The sequence below is a fragment of the Lepidochelys kempii genome, chromosome 9 (assembly GCF_965140265.1).
Source record: "Lepidochelys kempii isolate rLepKem1 chromosome 9, rLepKem1.hap2, whole genome shotgun sequence".
Lineage (NCBI taxonomy): Eukaryota > Metazoa > Chordata > Testudines > Cheloniidae > Lepidochelys > Lepidochelys kempii.
In genome coordinates, this window is record NC_133264.1 from 32,222,897 (window position 1) to 32,241,074 (window position 18,178).

Sequence of the window (18,178 nt, forward strand, 5' to 3'; positions counted from 1 at the left end):
ATTTGCTTCAAGGACACTAAGTAATGCTGAGAGAAAATATTCTACAGTCGAAAAAGAAGCACTTGCTTGTGTCTGGGCTACTGAAAAATGGAGAACTTACCTGTGGGACCGCACGTTCAAGTTGCACACAGACCACAACCCTTTGACGACGTTGCTCACCACAAAAGGACTGGGAAGAGTAGGATATCGTATTGCTAGATCATCTGCAAGACTACTCTCTTTCAATTATGAACTGGAATATAAGCCTGGAAACCAAAATGTGGTGGCTGATTGCCTTTCTTGCCTGCCTTTGCCTTCACCAGATGGTCCACCAGAGGATGAAGATGTAGTAGTTGCGCTTATTACAAGCACTCTTACTGCAGTTACAAGAGAACAATTTCAAGCTGCTTGTTCAGCGTGTCCAATTCAACAAAAACTACGGGAATTTCTGACAAAGAGATGGCCCAGTCACCCTAAAAACCTTGACCCAGTTTTGCTGCCTTATTTTAGAGTTCTGGATGAACTTTCTTTGCTTGATATCTGTGTCCTATGAGGTACACACTGGCTCCTTGTGCCAGAAGAATTACAGTCAAAACTCATACACCTGGCACATGATACTCATCAAGGAATTGTCAGAACCAAACAACGACTACGGGATCTGTATTGGTGGCCAGGGATGGACTGTCAAACTGAAGCACTCATAAAATCCTGTGTCACTTGCCAAATGCATGCTAAGACAGCAGTGACATGCACCCCTCCATTACAGCCTGTTCCTCTTCCTGAATCTGCATGGGAAAAAGTGGCAGTTGACATTGTAGGACCCTTTGATACTGCTCCAAGTGACTGCCATTATGCCATCACTTTAATAGACTATTTCAGTAAATGGTCTGAGGTAGCGTTTACATCGCAAATCTCTTCTGCTACAGTAATTAAGTTCCTCTCTTCAGTTTTTAGCAGGGAAGTTAACCCCAAAGAACTGGTTTCAGATAATGGTAGTCAATTTACTTCCCTGGAGTTTGAAACTTTTCTAGCAGAAAGGAATATTTTACACAGAAGGCCATCCCTATATTACCATCAAGCCTATGAAGAAATTGAACAGGTTAACAGAAGTTTGAAAGAGAGTTTGCAAACGGCTAAACTGGAAAGGCAATTGTGGTTACCCTTCACTACTGATTATTGCAAGCATACCGGGCTACACGACATGCCACAATGCAAAGATCACTCGCAGAGTACTGCATGGGAAACAGATGAATTCTAAACTGAACATTGCTGGATTGTTAAAGGCACGACCTGATGCCCCAAACAAGGATGATGTGAGAAAAACAGTTGAACAGAACCAAGCAAAGTCTAAGGCTTTCACAGACAAGAGGCGGGGTGCTAAGGAACCAAAGTTTGAGTGTGGTTCCTTTGTTAGAATACGAAAACCTGGAATTTTACGCAAAGGGGACCTTAAATTCACAGCTCCTCTTAAAATCTTAGAGAATAAGGGACCTTACATCTATCGACTTTCTGATGGGCGGGTATGGAATGCTTCTTATCTTGCACCTGCCTTTGCACCAAGAGGAGATTATGCCAACATCCAATCTGCATTGGATGACTTCACCGTAGTATCAACACAACAAGGAACTGGAATTGGGGCTTGAGAGACAGCCTGTCAGACCCAGACGACCACCTGTCTGGACTAGAGACTATGTTATATAGTATCTACAGTGTTTTCAGTGTAATATTTCTGCCAACAGTATAGTGCCTTGTTTCATATTTGTTCCTGTGGTTAGAACAACAATGTTTATTTTAATTGGGAGAGTTTCTTAAGAGAGGAGGGAATGTGGTGTTTAGATGCTGCTTGTAATTATTAGAACTGGGAGCACTGGCTGTTGGGAGTCTGAAAGGACAGGAAACAGGAAGGAGGGGAGGGAAGTTGAGGAAGTGGAGTGAGAGCTTCCGAGGGTGCAGCAGCAGCTTGGTAAAGAGGTTTCCACTTTAAAAATAAAGTCCTGTTGAAGTTTGTTAGTACCTTGCCTGGTTGCTACAATACATAGCTAGTTAATGACAGAGCCATGAAAAAAATTAGATCCTCTGATTCCCAAATCTCTGCTCTGGACATTAGAAAATTATTATATTTTTAAATTAGTTGATAAAACATCTTAAAGTTATATGTTTATTTTTAAAATAGAGAGGAGTTCACAGTTTTAAACTTCTGTGCAATGTTTATGAACTATTTACGATATTACTGCTATTATCAAACTAAAACTTATGCTTACCTTTTATATTTTCACTTCCAATCACTGTAGGCCAGATTTTGCCACCCTTACTATATACCTTACTCTGATGAGTAGTCCCACTGAAAACAGAATTTGGCTGTAAAATTCTGGAGCAAACAGAGTAGACAAACAATGATGTAGATCAGTGGTTCCCAGACTTGTTCCACTGCTTGTGCAGAGAACGCCCCTAGCGGGCCGGGCCGGTTTGTTTACCTGCCGCGTCTGCAGGTTCGGCCGACCGTGGCTCCCAGCGGCCGCAGTTCGCTGCTCCAGGCCAATGGGAGCTGCTGGAAGTGGCACAGGCCGAGGGACGTACTGGCCACCACTTCCAGCACCTCCCATTGGCCTGGAGTAGCGAACCGCGGCCACTGGGAGCCGCGATCGGCCGAACCTGAGGACGCAGCAGGTAAACAAAGCAGCCCAGCTCGCCAGGGGCTTTCCCTGCACAAGCAGCAGAACAAGTTTGGGAACCTCTGATGTAGATCAATCCTATTAAGTGTAATACCTTGATTTTAATTCATTTGCTTACTAAAAAACACAGCGGCCACTTATACAGGGAATAACCAAAAAGACACAGTAGTGTGTTTCATAGGTAAATCACCATCATAAATATTTATTGGAGGGGATTCTATGATGCAACACAAATCTGTGTATTTATTTCTAAGCCATTTTCACTAATATCATCTCAAAGCACAGAAATGGTGAGGCTGTCAAGTACAATCTTATTAAAAAGGAAATTGACAGGTGACAGTCATCAAGTGGTAGCATGTTTGATTGCCACTTGGGGGACTGGCTGTCCTGAATTTTGATCTCAGAAACTCTCTTAGGCTGGCCTAGCAGATAGTGGTAGCTCTGCACTGACACCATGTTGAGTCACAGAGGTAGTAACCTCTTGTGTTGCTCTCAAGTTGTCCCCACTGGCCTTTATTCAGAGCAGCTTTGAGGGATTTAGGAGAGAGCTGTGTTCAGCCCTCCCTGGCCAAATTGAGGGCTGCTGTGATCTGGGAGCTTTGAGAGTGAGAGGGAAGAACTGAGGTGTTCTTAGGGGAAATATAAATAATGACCTCAGGAATCCTAAACATAATTTGGGATCACTTTTTAAAAGCCTTGATACAAAGAAGCTGTTGCATTTCCCTTTGTATATATGTTTTACAAGAGAGAATATCTTAATCTATTTACAACACATGCAGGCAAAAGCTCAAGTTGGTTTTGTTTTTGAATTTTTGTTTGCTGTTTTTTGTTTGTTTGGCTTTTTGTTGTGTTTTGGGTTTTTTACTATAATAGTATTGACATTATGGGAGGACTGCACTTACAGGAAAAGAATAATATGCAAAACAATTAACTGTTGGCTGACTGCACCAATTCACAACAGACTTTTAGTCTTCAGTCTGAGTTGCCTATATCATGCTTTAAGGGCAAGTTTCAGCCTATAGAAAAATAATACAGCTAAATTTTAAACCTCTGACAAAATGGGATATGTGATGGAAATCTGATACATTTACTAATAAACACCACTAAATAAGACCCAGAAAAGAGTTTAGTTTTAAATTAGGGCTTATAACTGAATTTAAAAATTGTACTTAAATACAGCTGAAACTTGGCTGTAACCAAATGCGGTTCTCACACAGCATATTTTCAAATACATACATTAGAAATAAGGTGCATTTTTTTACAATGAGGATCGTTAACCATTGGAACAACTTACCTAGGGATGTGTTGGATTTCTCTACTACCTGAAGTCTTTAAATCAAGACTGGATATCTTTCTGAAAGATCTGCTCTAGCTCAACCAGATATTAGTTATTTGGGAAATCTTTCTAACTATAAGGATAGTTTACCACTGGAATTGGCTTCTGAGGGAGGTTGTGGAATCCGCATTATTATAGGTTTTAAAGAACAGGTTAGACAAACAACTGTCAGGGATGATCTAGGTATACTTGGTCCTGCTTTAACACAAAGGGCTGGACTAGATGTCCTCTTGAGGTCCTTTTCAGCCCTACATTTCTATGATTCTGTGATTATGCATTTGATGCAGGAACCATAATGGTCCTTTCTGACCTTAAAATCTATTAATTTTCTAAGTATCCTATGCTGAAGGGTAAACACATTTAACTCATGGGCCTTGTCTACAATAGACTTCCTGAAAATGTCCTGCTATTCCTCCTACCAGGGGAGAGACACTGCTGGTGGCAACATTGGAAAGTTTTAGGGGACAAAGTCCAGTGTGGCCACTGCCATGGAGTCTTTCCTCAATGCAAAGCAGACCAAACATACCTCAGATTAGTTCTGTTGCTCTCCTTTGCACTTTAATCAATATCTGGATATACATTTTAGTTAGATGACCAACACATGTAATATAAGTTTTGCTAACAGTCTGTGCTAGATGTGAAAGAGGACACTAGGAACATTTTTCTACTAACATTTAATAATATATGAACTTCAAGATCAAGAAGTTTTAAGTCACTCTGCACCCTTTTCATGATGGTTGTGTTGATCAAACATGTTACAGTGTACCACAGAGGGCTAAATCTGCTCTCACCTTCACAATCGTAGATTCATTAACTTCAGTGAAGTTGTGTGATTGTAATTTAGGGTAGAATTTAATGCTATGTAATCTCTTCTTAATTTGCTGTCAATAATCTCCGGTCTTGTTTTATAACTGTGTTTGTTAACCAGAAAGTATGTCATTTTGAAAGTATGAATAAATGTAACAATAAGTGAATGAAATATTTTCCAGACTTTTCATTTAAGTAGAATCCTTTCATGATGAGTTTTGATGTGCTCCACATGCAGAGAAGCAAAGTTTCCATTGTGCAAGGGCATAGCAGGATCTACATAGCACTTTAGGCTAATGTCAGTCAAGTTGTATTTGGTTTTATCCAAGGCGTTTATAGAACCATAGTATCTGGGTGGTAGGTACTCTCACAAACTGTTCAGTAGTATTTACCCGCATCCAAGTGGCACTAAGAAAGGCATGACATTATTTTGAAAATTGTGAGAAAAAGAAATCTCTTCTGGTTTGATCCTTAAAACTGAACACACATTTCTCAAAATAAGAGAGGATCAAATACATCAGCTTCAAGAACTTGGTTGTAGGCCCCAGTTTAGTAAGTCTCTTAATCATGTGTAACTTTAACCGCATAAGTGGTCCCATTGACTTTAATGGAACTGCATACAGGCTTAAAGCTATCTATGTGCTTTGCTGGACTGGGGCCAGAGCCATAGAGAATAATTTTTGATCAGTACAGCCAAATTACTATTACAGATGGTGATGACTAAAACTGAATTATCCTTTATTTCTCTTATCTCCATATTTATTCAGTTAGAAAATAGTAATGCTAAATAAAGAACTGCAGACAAAATATAACATCAAAGACCAAATCCTGTGCTGGTTGTTGGAATCTTAACTCCGGCTTCTGAAATCAGTCCCGTGCTGGCAAGGACTATGAGCACTGCAGAAACTGCACAGTGAGCCCCTTGAGGGAAGGAGGACCTCATATTACTCTCTCCTGTCTATTTTGCATGATATCAGGAGCAGCACTGTATGATGGTGTGTGTACCCCACGCAGGTCCTGAATGGGTTAATATGGGCCTGCTTATCCAATTTGCTATCTGGCTGCACCTGCAGCATGGGCCAGACTTAAATGAACATGAGTCCCAGTTGGGAAAGGAACTGGTAGGTTACTATAAACAGAGGAAGTTCAGAGCAGAAGGGGCTAAGTTTAATGTGCTGGCAGGTGGCTGAAAAGGCTGGGGTACAGCTGAGAGAGATGGAAGACTTTCTGACCCCAAATTAAGTCACTCTGGAAACTGAAAGAGAGTCTATTAGAGAGGGAGAATGGATACAAAGTAGTGGGGAGGGGAAGAATAGAGTAGAAGCCAAATCAGATGATGATGATATCAGCAAAAAAAGCAAAGTTTAGGAAGGAAACAAATGAAAATGTTATAATTGCACAATCCCTAGCCAAAGAAATAAGATTAGGTGGTGTTAACCCTGTGAAAATAGCTGAGTGGATTAAAAAAACCATAGGGGATATAGTAATAACCAAGAGATTGCAAGATGCGGATCTTTTAGTTGAATTTAAAAATAAAGAGAATAAATGCTAGGGAAGTTAAAATAATTTGCCAGATACCAAGGTATTTGACTGAAACAAAGGGAGTAATATAGGGAGTGCCATTAGAACTGATTAGTTATGAGATAACTTAGGGATCGGCAACCTTTGGCACGTGGCCCATCAGGAAAATCCGCTGGCCGGCCTGGATGGTTTGTTTACCTGCAGCGTCCGCAGGTTCGGCTGATGGCAGCTCCCACTGGCCCCGGTTCACCGTTCCAGGCCAATGGGGGCTGCGGGAAGTGGCAGCCAGCACATCCCTCAGCCCACGCCACTTCCGGCAGCCCCCATTGGCCTGGAACGGTGAACCGTGGCAAGTGGGAGCAGCCATCAGCCAAACCTGCGGATGCTGCAGGTAAACAAACCATCCAGGCCCGCCAGTGGATTTCCCTGATGGGCCAAAGGTTGCCGATCTGTGAGATAACTGAAAGCACAGGAAAAGATAAAGGGTTAGGAAGTTAGCAACTAACTAACTAGTAAACAAGGAGGAGAAAGCAAGCCATCAACAGCAGTGCTGATTACATTTAAGGCAGGGATTCTACCTGAGGAAGTAATACTTAGGTCATATCTACATTACAGAGTTTTGTCTACAGAAGTTAGCTTTCATCAACAAAATAGTGGAGGTGTACACTCTGCAATGCTCCTCCCATCAATTTAACTCTCCTGCCATGCCAACATAATTAAACCACCTGGATGGGAGGCATAGAGCTTTTTGTGACAAAGTCAGAGCGACGCAGTGTCAGTGTAGACATTGCCTTGTTTACGTCACCCTAAGTGGCCTCCAGGAGGTGTCCCACAATGCCCTCATGACCGCTGTAGTCACCAGTTTGAACTCTGCTGCCCTGCAGCCAGGTACACAGGCATGCACCCCTCCCCCTTTAAAGCCCCAGAACAAAAGGGACATGCTAAGATCAAAGTGCTGATGAGGCAGGCGTATCAGAAAGCAAGGGATACCTATCATTAGTCTGGTGTGTCACCAAAGATATGCTGCTTCTACAAGCAGCCACCTCCAGTGGCAACGGCCCCATGGATACTTCGTTGGGACTGAAGGCAGCAGCCAGTGGAGTCAGCCCTGAGGATGAAGTGGTGGAGGAGGAAGTGGAGTTGGAGGAGGATGGGGACAGGTGATAGGGTCTTCCAGTGGTGTGGTGAGCCAGGACCTCTTTATAACTCAGAAGGGGGCTAGCCACTCCCAGCACCCTGGCTCTGGCATGCCTGCTGCAGAAGATGGGAGCTCTGGTAAGTACTCATTGTGGCTTGATACTGTAGGGAGACATGAGGTAGAGCTCGGCTTTTTTTCTCACAGGGTAGAAGAGGGATAGAAATAACCAACACGATGACTGTTTGCATCTGCTTCTTATTCCCCTGTGCAGCTAGGCAGAGGGGGCCCTGCAGAAAAGTTTGTTGATATCCTGGGAATCCTCCATAGATATCTCTAGGAAACTTTCTTGGAGGTGTTCTGCAATCCTCTACCAAAGAGTCCTTGGGAGGGCTGCCTTGTTTCTTCCTCCATGTTAGCAAACTTTGCCATGCCAATCAGCAATTACTTCTGCAGCCACCAAAGCAGCACACAGGCAAGCAGCATCTGGACCCCATCTGGAGCTGCACCCATGCAGGAGCTGCACCCTTGCATCCTCAGTTACCCTCAGGAGTGAGATATCAGCTTCTATCACCCCTGCCTCTGGAAAACAGTGCCAGTGTTCAGAATAGTATCCCAAGGCACTTATAATGATCCCCCCTCTGAAACCCCTCTCCCTTTGGCCTATCTTGCCCCTTCTCCCCTGGGTGAAACTCACCGTGGTTAGGGCTCTTGCCATGCTGTGTGCCTGCCAGTGGAAAGTGAGAAAGTGGTGCATCTAACTTGTATGAATCAAGGTTGTGAGTGCACTCACAATAGTGCCTCTGTCTATTGTTTCTTTAGCTTCTGCGGATGGCCCTTGAGGGTCTCCTCCTGCACACCAGCTGAGCGGCTCCATCTGATAAGGAGATGAACCAGGAGGAGTAAGAAAGACATGTTCAGGGAGGTGCTGCAATCACTTGCTGCTGCTGATAGCAAGCAGAGAGTATGGAGAGAAGCTATCAGTGAAAAACTGAGAATGGATAGCCAGGAGAGGAAACAGGGGCAGGAGCAGATGATACAGCTGCTCAAGGACCAAATGGACATGCTGAGGTCCCTGCCTGTGCTGCAGACTGAACATATCCATGCTCACCTCTCCCTGCAGCCCATACAGAACGGCCTTCCATGCCCTTCCCAAATCCCCGCCCCCGTCATATTCCTCGCATGTTTCTGTGCCATTGCAGTAACCCATGCACTCCACCCCTAGGAACATGTTTCACAATGACAGCTGGATATATACCCAGCTGTGACAGCTTCATTGCAAAACGTGCTCTTCATTGTCATGGCCCTAGAAAACAGAAATGTGTGTATAGATGTTTAATAAAAATTTACTTATAGAAAAAATGAACCTTTATTTGTCTCTTACATAGGCTGGTTGCTGCTGAAGTTCATACACAGTGGCAAATCAGTGCTATTGTAAAGTAAAATTGATGCACACACAGCAATCATTACAAAGGTCATACTACTGTAAAAGAAAGCAATACCTGGCTTAATACATTACAGAAAGACACATTACCGGGGTCACTGTCAAAATGCTCCTTCAATCTATCAGTATATAGATGAAAAGTGGAGTCAGTTTTGTCTAATATATACAGGTGGGTCCGAAAAAGAAAAAGCAGAAAAAGTATGGCATATTGCATACCAAAATTTTGAATTAGTACATCTAAAAGAATATCCAATTTTGTAGCTGTCATGACAGCCAAACTAGTAGCAATTATGCTAGCACTAAACTGGAGCTGGATGTGTATGCCCAGCAGTGTCAGTCTTTTTTAAAAAAAATTCAATTTCAGGCCTTATGGTGATTAAAAGGGTGTCTCACTATGGAGTAGTGATTTAATCAATGAAATTATATTTCTAATAACAGAGTTAGTGCAGCTGGGGATATGTGTAGAATTAGCTGGGATCTCAGTGCATATTAGGATAACAGGGAATGAAATAGCAGACAAAGCAGGTACAAATACTGTAAGAAATTGAAATATTGACACAGAAATGCCCTTAAGTAAATAGAAATTCAGAAGGCTAATACAGAAAAATTTAAAAGAGGAACGCAAAACATGTGGATTAACAAAAAAAATTGATTTTTTAAAAATAGTACCCTAGAGTTGAAGATAATATCATTCAGGGCCTGGGTAGGAACAATGAACTGTTTTTGTTTAGAGTACTAATTGGCCTTTGTGGCATAAACAAAAATCTCTTTTGAATAAATATGTACCAGAGGAAAGCTCAGGTTCAAAGAGGAGCTAGAAGGGCTCAGAAAGATACCAAGTCTACTAAGAAAATTAAAATATGCAGGATAATGTCTGTAAGCCATCTCAGTGGGAGGGAGGGATGGAACATTTCTCAGTGTAATGAGGCTTTCACCAACTGTACACTGGGGGGGCATGGGGAGGGGGCAAAATCAGTCAGTCAAATGATAATTATGGGAAAAGAATCTGCCAAGAAAATCCAGAAACCATTTTTCCTCACAAAGAAAAATCATACATTTTAAGTACAATTTAGAGTAGTAGTTTAATTGCACTGTGCCAGATTTGAATTGCAAAGAAGAAACGAAGAAAGAATTTGGCTAGCAATTTGTACCACTGTACTGAATAAGCACGGTTTTATTTAGAGCATTTATTAACATTGAATGTACTGAGAATTTTTTTTGTTAAACCTGTTTAGAAAAGGAAGACTTGTGCTTTTTGCAAAAATAATTTGTACTATGCAGCTGCCTAGCTGGGGAGAGTTGTGACACATAATACAGATCAAAGTCCCTACTAACTATCTGAAATCTACTTATCAAAAACAACTCAATCCTGCAGCTCATACTGTGACAAATCCTTTAAATTAGCATTCAAGCAAATAAAATCTTCCTGTTCATATAAGGCCTGGTAAGTCAGCTTTTATCTCATGTCAGAGGTGTTACCAGAGGATGGTTCATAAATGCAGACTGAAATTTACCAATGACTATAGTAGGAGAAAAAGGTTAGCTAATTTTAAGTGAGCTGTAGCTCACGAAAGCTTATGCTCAAATAAATTGGTTAGTCTCTAAGGTGCCACAAGTACTCCTTTTCTTTTTGCGAATACAGACTAACACGGCTGTTACTCTGAAACCTACACTAACTTTGATACCTGAGCAGATTGCTTTGGCTAATACCTGTTACTGATAAGGGAACATGCACAAGAGAACACCAGAAGAAAGATGATAATCACCTCCCCACCAGCACATACACATTTCTTTTCCTTTATAAATAATTTATCCCTGAGGCTTAGTGATGCTGTAAATGAATCTACTGTAATCTCTCTGATGAGCTGTTATAATGCATCATCTTTATTCCTTTTAGAAACATCTAACTACAATAATTCAGAGTCTAAAAAAAACCCAGGAACACATCCATTATTTTATATTTAGTAGTATGAAAAACAAACATAGTATAATAAGATGATTGCTGGTACATGGGTGTCTACACCCATTCTGATTAAATGGAAAACATTCAAAAGGTCAGTATAATCTAATGGGTCAATGAACCAAAGATTAAATCATGTAACTAGTAATTATATCACACATACATGGGAGAGCAGAAGAGGAGTCCCCTTTATTAAATGTTTAATTCTGCTGCCCTCCATCCCCCTTTTTTTAACATGAATAGCTCCAATAAAGTCGAAATGGTTTCCCAATAAAATCGGACATGGAAGACTACTAAGACTTGTAGTCATCATATAGATTTCAAAGGTGGTGGTGTCTTTTATATTAATAACCAGAACTCCTTATTTATATAATTCCATCTAACTAACATTAGGGTTTTTTAAATATCCTTTTCCATACCATAATAAGTGATGAGCATTACTCAAGTGCTTGAACTTTGAGGCTGAAATGGATTGGTGTTATGACATTCTATAGGACATGGTTGACAAACCTCCGCAAATCCTCTATACCCAAAAGTCATGGTGTTGGCTTGACCAGACTTCTTTTTTTAGTACTGCATGTAGAATGTATTGCTTCCTAGTAGATGTCAGGATACATGGGCTCCTTAGCTACTGTGATTATTCTATAATCAGATCCTATCACAGGTATCATCCAGTGCCATTGTGTTGATCAGTTTTAGATCCAATGACTGCTTGGTTTCTCACAGCAACAATTACCCCCAAGAATGTGAAGAATTTCTGCCATAAGTATACCACATGTCTTTCTGAGTGCTATGAAAATATTCTCTTTAATTAGTCACTGGTATAAAAAGGCAGGCCCTGGATGCTATTGGCATGTGAAATGGGTGCTAAACATATGGATATAGGTGCAAACTTTTGTATGAAATGAAATCTGTTCCATACACACAAAGCCCATGTATTTTTCATTTTATGCTGGTAGAATGCAGAAGCTCTGGGAACATAAAATCCACCCTTCCAATTCAATTAATTGTAAAAACAGGTATAATTTGTTGATTTAAGCACATTTATTTTGCATATTTTGACATATGACATTGACAGTTTATGAATCTCTAACTTTTTAAATCTCAATATCTACTGTTATTTAATAATTTTCCAGACCTACCTCCATAATTTCCAGCATCTGTGAAGCATTGATATTATCCAGCAAAATTACATATATGAAAAATAAAAATATAAATAGGCTTGGCAGAATTCAATTTTTATAGCACCCAAAAAGGTGTTAGATGCTTTACAAATATGCAAGACCAATCCCAACCCCAAATAATTTACTAATCATGCAGACAGTTACACATATGCTTAAATTTACACTGTGAGTAAACCCATTTAAATCAGTGGGACTTCTCATGTAAGTTAAATTAAGCTAAAGCATAAGTGTTTGCAGGGCTTATATAGATAACATATAGATCTAAAACAAAAGAGACAAGAAACATTTTTGTTTGTGATGTGTTACATTTTGTTTCCTTGCTCTATCTATTGTAACAGCTTTTGTCATATAGTTGAATTTCTACCCATTTGCTTTTTAGTGGCCAGTTAGTTTTCAATCCTTACCTTATGTTTTATTTTAAAATATTTTCTTCTAATCAATTTTTATTTCTTATTCTATTTTCGGTAATCAAACTAATATTACAATTCTTGGATTCATTTTAAGGACTGGATTTTACTTTCATTTTAAACTTGTGCCATTCCATTCTAGTTTTATGATGTACAGGAAACAGTATAAAGTACATGGCAATCATCCATTCTGTCAGATAGGTTAGTGCAAACCTTCATGACCATACCTGGAAATAAACCTTCAGGTAAACACATGGCTATCAGGTGTACTTGTAGCCCTATACAACTGATAAATTATAATCAGAACCTTGCTCTCACATAAAATTGGTATCTATAAGGCCCAGGTATTCATTCCACCAACCTGACTGCCCTTGCTCTGAGCAAGTCTGACCATCATGCCATCCTCCACTGGGTCAACATTCCCTAATGCAGCAAATGCCAGCACAGCAGCTGCATTGTGCATTGGTTTATGATGGAGTATACCAGGCATTCTGTGCCTCCTGCCAAAGACCTGACTGCCTTAGTGTCCCTGCCCTCGGAAGTGGCCCTTTAAGAAGAGATGGGCAGTGAATTTGGCCCTTCAGGCTTTGCCTTGGGTCAGCTGCTGGAGGAACAAGAACTACTTAGTCGTCCTGCATCTAGAAGGACTAAAAGCAGGCAGAGGCCAACCAGGGCCCATCAGGCCAGATAAAAAAGGCTGGCTGCTTCTATTAAAGGTCAATTCTGTGTGAAGTCAGGCCTGGTCAGAGACTAATTCTGAGTGTACTTTTTGTTTAGGTCAATGAGAGACTTAGGATTTATTTTGTGGAGAATAAGGCTTAGGTGGCTTATCCTGAGTTAGACATTAACTGGGCTCCTGAAAATTAGGCAAGCTCATTTCTCAAGATGCCCCCTGGCTCAGGTGAGTCAGTGACATGGTTGTGACCCAGGGACCTCTTTGTACCAACTGGGAGAGGGTTCAGAGGTACATAAGTGTTACAAGGCCTTGTGTCTACATACTAGTCTGCCAAGGAATGTCATGTAAGGCCTCTAATGAAAGTCTGTGTCACACTGGTCATGATAATAATTGTGAGATGTATGTGCAGATAGTGTGTAGGAAGATATGTGTATACATATTGTAAATTATGTTCTTAAGGCCTTGTAGTTAAAGGGAGATAAGTCATGTCTTGAGACAAACTTCTCCAGACAGTAGGTGGAAGACACATATTTCCTTATCTAAGGATTGTGTTTCTTACAATAGAAGTCTATTAATATACAAAATCAAATGCTAATTAGGAGTTTGCTGGGACTTCAGAAGAAAATGAGAAAGGCAGCAGAGGGAGATAGAAGAAGTGATCCTTGCAAAAAAAAAAAAGTTACTGAGCCATTTATTGTCTGTCTGGTCTTTGTTAATGGATACTGAAACAGGGATGTTTCTGGGTTTTGTGGGGCCTGTAAAATGTAAGCCATATAGAGCCTCTAGAACAGTGCTTCTCAAGCTATCTGATGTGGGGGACCGGCAATTTTTTTTTCCAATGTGTGCGCAGACCGGCAGCCGATGGCTCGCTGATTGGCACGGGTCCGCGGACCACCACTTTGAGTAACACTGCTCTCGAAGATTTCCATAGCCCACATAGCACATTGGGATTTGAGTATGGAGCAGGTCAAGGTTTCTTGCCATAAGGGGAATATTGGAGAGTTTTAGCAATAGGGCAGGGCAGGCACAGGGAGATTTGGCAATAAGGTTACATCACTTGGAAGGAAGTAGCAGGGATAGCTTTGACAAGTGGGAGAAACTTAGGATCCCACAATTAATTTTTCATATTTTGTCAGGGGACTTGGTTGTGGTGGACTGTTGGGTGAGGCCACTTCATAGAAGAGGCACTCACACAAACAGCAGGAGTATCACATACTAACATAATTGGCATATGCTCGTAGCTGGCTCTATATTAAAATGAAATTATATATAATCCTGAATTTATGACACAGTGAAATGTTATAGAAATATATGTCATAAATGCATTATTGTGATTTCACTGCTGGACTAGGAGGCTTGTAAGGAAAAATACTTATTTAAGCACTTCTGTGTCCTAGTGGTGCTCTTATGTGCCCTATGGCCTAATAAATGTGTGCTATACACCCTCTCTGGGCTTGCGATTGGAATTAAAAAAATGCTAATACTCTACCCACATTGGTCCTACAGTCCCAAAATAACTAGATGTTTCCCCTAAAATTACCAGCAATTAAACAGTTAATAATGTTGACATTTGAACTGCCACTGTGTACAAAGTTAACACAAATAGTGCAGTTCACATTTTTTTCTATTGTTTCTGCTTAGGTGAAGACTCAGGAAAACAGTGCTGCATCAGTTCATATTTGGAAGGTTATCTTCACAACCCGAAGGGTTGGACAATTGGTTTTTAAATTAAAGCTTAAATTCTGCAGATATGTATATACCTACTAGAAAATTGCAAATTGGATCCCTAGTTTAATCTGATCTCTGGTCTTTTCATCCCAAAATTTGATGCCACATGGCAGGCACCAGGCAAAGCTTAGGGCTTCTGACTGCACATTGGGAATGACACTCAAAGGGGTTAGTATATATGTTCAACTAGCAGCCAATACTGCAATAAATAATTTTAAAAAATAAAGATTAAATACAATTGTGTGTTTGAAAGTCTCCTGAAATATCCCAGTTCCTTCCTACCATATCAAATAGGGCTTTGATCTTGAAAGGGTAGATCAAGCAGACAGATATTTAAATTTAGCTGTATATATGTCATGTAAGGGGGGGGAGGAGTGTGATCAGTTATGAATGAAAAGCGAACTCCCAACAACTTCCTGAAGAGAATTCATTTAAAATGATTCAGAAATTGGGACACAGACACATCCATTTCATTTCCTTGTCTGTTTTATATGCAACATTCAACATTCAGAGCTGGGAAAGTGGCACCAGAAACAGAACCCACAAAAAGGGTTTTATTTCAGCCTGTGATTACATACAACACCGTAAACAATGCAAGCAAGACGTTCATATGATTGAAAACAAATACAATAAAGACAGTATGTCCCAATTAGAAAAGCAAAATCAAAACTACAATCTCCTCTTGCCTAGTCTCCTGGCTATTAATATCTACATTTAGACTCACACACTGAGAAAACTCGTTCTTTGTTTCCATATCCTGCAGACTCACTATGTAGGGCAATATATGATTCATCAGAGCTCCTTATGCTCCATCATAACCTATTCACTCTATTAAAATATACCTTTAATTTGGTGTCTGGTGTGAGGAAGCAGGTTGTCAAGGTGAGATCTGATCGGTCTAGCTCCTCATGATCAACTTGCTGAGAGCGCCTTTTGGGGGCTTTTATTCTGTTTTTCTTACTTTATGTGTTAAAGTCTGTTTGTTTAAAATGATTAAAATGAAAATTTAAAAATAACCTGAGTGTTTTAAAATATATTGAATATAACTCTCCCAATGAGAGCAGCAGCTGGCTGGCTAGAATGAATTGTAAAAAGCGTAAAGTTGATCAGTGCCGGAGATAAGCTATTACCAGCAGGACAGTGGGGTGGGAATAGGTATTGTTTCATATTCTCTGTGTATATATAAAGCCTGCTGCAGTTTCCACGATATGCATCTGAAGAAGTGAGCTGTAGCTCACGAAAGCTTATGCTCTAATAAATTGGTTAGTCTCTAAGGTGCCACAAGTCCTCCTTTTCTTTTTTTGAGATATTCCGGCGAACCGCAGTAAATGCATCTTGTCAGCAAAGCCAAGGAAACCCACCCCCTCTCCCTCCAAAAGGTGGCTGGAAGGCACATTTAACACAAGGGTTTGTCCAGACCCCTTTACCTGCTGCTGGTCTTTTATCAGCTCCTGCTCCAGCCGCTGCTACAATACTCGATGCGAACGAGACACCTGCTGCCAGGAGCCACCGAACATCCGCTGGACAGGCAGCTGCAGAGGCCAATCCTACTGCGTCCCTGGAGTGGGGCTCGGCTCCGAGTGGCGAGCTCCCTCCAGAGGGCTGGGCTTGACTGAGTGGCACTACCAAGGTGTCCGTGTCCAGTGTCTTCATTAGACAGTCCTGTGGCTGAAGGAATTAAATAGTCGTTGGGAGATGGTGGGGTGGGTACTAGGAATCCCTGCCCTTGAGGAGAGAGATAGAGGGGGAAACCAGGGGCCCTGCTCTTGCTGGGAATTCGTGAGGTAACCCGGAGGGTGGCATTTTCTTAGCGCAGGGGCATCATAGGGCAACAGAATTCACTGCTTTAAAACTCTCTTGACAAAAAAATGTATTAACATGGGATGATGCAGGGCAGAGTCCACGACCCCCATTCCGGGCAGGGAGCAGGAGGAGCGGGCTGGCTGCCTCCCGAATAAGAGCCTCGGTTTTGCGTATCCTCGCTCCGGTGTAGTGAAGAATAGCGAGATGATCAAACAAAAATAATCCTGGGCCAGGGCGTCCCATACTGGTCAGCTTGCACTGAGGAACCCACGGTTCAGCGACCCCTTAAATCTGACGTCTAGGCTACTACCCTGCTGCTCACACGCCTAAAACCAACCGTGAGTCTGAGAACTTTTCCTCCCGCTTAAATCTCCAGGGGAGCGCCTCGGGCTTGCGCTGTGCTGTGAGTCTGCTGGTGACTTGAAGGAACTTTCTCTGCATAATTATCCACGAGATCTAATTGTAGAGCCAAATTTACCTCAGACCCCTTTCATTACTAGATACCAACGGGGAAAAAATAGCTCACGAAGCAGAAAAACGTTATTGATGATTACAAAATATGATTTCCATCTCATGATGAACTTCCTGCATTCCTATTTCTCTCGTGACCGTTTTCCCTCCCTCTTTTTGTTTTACACACGTGATCCCTGAAAAGTTGGTAGGTTGCTGTTGGCAGTGATAAATCTCTGTAGGGTAATTAAAATTTGGGATTGAAAAAACTGCTTGAGTTTTAAATCAGGTGAATAAATACACAGTACTTGTAAATCTATTATCTGGATTGAATGGCTTCAAATATTTGCTGTACAATATTGGAGTGAATGAAAAAGAAGATTGCCACTACATTCAGTGTATTTGAGACAGAGAAACTGGGGCGCTGTCATCCCCGTAGCAATAAAAGATACTAAGATCCCTGCATACTTGCCGGTATGCTGATTTGCTCAACTGGGGTGAACAAACTGTCTAGAGACTATGCTATTTCTGCATTTTCACTTTTAATCCCTGAATGTACAACACCTGCAGCCTGCACATTGCTGATCTATAGTGAATTATCAGCAGTAGATTAATTATGTATTTGTTAAAAAGTGTTTCCTGTTCAGCCCTCAAAGTCTGTGGTGAATACATTCTTCACTGATTTCTCTCATGTATTGCTCTTAGCTGAGGCAAAGCTGCGCGTGCGGCGCGTCAGAGCAATAGACCAGCCTCTACCAGGGAGGAAGGAGGAAGGAGAACGCGTTTACTCTACGGCCTGCTAGGAACTGACTGAGTCGTTTTGAGCCTAGCCGGGCACCGTCTAGCGCTCGCTCTCTCCCTCCTCAGAGAGCAGCGCTAGTGGCGGCGTTTTCCAACCAGCGGGGCTGCTGCCGCTGGGGCCGGGGCTGGCTCGCCGCAATGGCCGAGCAGGGGTTGGAGCTGGCCTCTATGATCCCAGCCCTCAGGGAGCTGGGCAGGTAGGTCTGCAGCGACCCCGCACAGACACCGCCTTTCCCCGCTCCTCTCAGAGGCAGGAGCCCGCGGCTGCGCCTGCT

General features: G+C 41.6%; 2 protein-coding genes across 5 annotated transcripts in view; one reads left to right on the top strand and one right to left on the bottom strand.

The window, feature by feature from the left end:
- PLS1 (plastin 1) overlaps nucleotides 1-16,370 on the bottom strand; it is an 83,785-nt gene extending 67,415 nt beyond the window's left edge. The window contains exons 1-2 of one of the 2 annotated variants that reach the window (XM_073359782.1): nucleotides 16,277-16,300; nucleotides 11,997-12,014 (exon numbers count right to left, since the gene is read on the bottom strand). The gene's annotated coding sequence lies outside the window, so the exon portion shown is untranslated. Of the gene's footprint in view, nucleotides 1-11,996; nucleotides 12,015-16,276 lie in introns of both variants that reach the window. The other variant, XM_073359778.1, reaches the window with a different exon arrangement.
- Nucleotides 16,371-17,940: 1,570 nt separating this feature from the next.
- Nucleotides 17,941-18,178, top strand: part of ATR (ATR checkpoint kinase) — an 82,119-nt gene continuing 81,881 nt past the window's right edge. For all 3 annotated transcript variants that reach the window (XM_073359783.1, XM_073359784.1, XM_073359785.1), the window contains exon 1: nucleotides 17,941-18,100. In XM_073359783.1, the coding sequence (XP_073215884.1) occupies nucleotides 18,042-18,100 (59 nt within the window). In that variant the 5' untranslated portion in view covers nucleotides 17,941-18,041. The remainder of the gene's footprint in view (nucleotides 18,101-18,178) is intronic.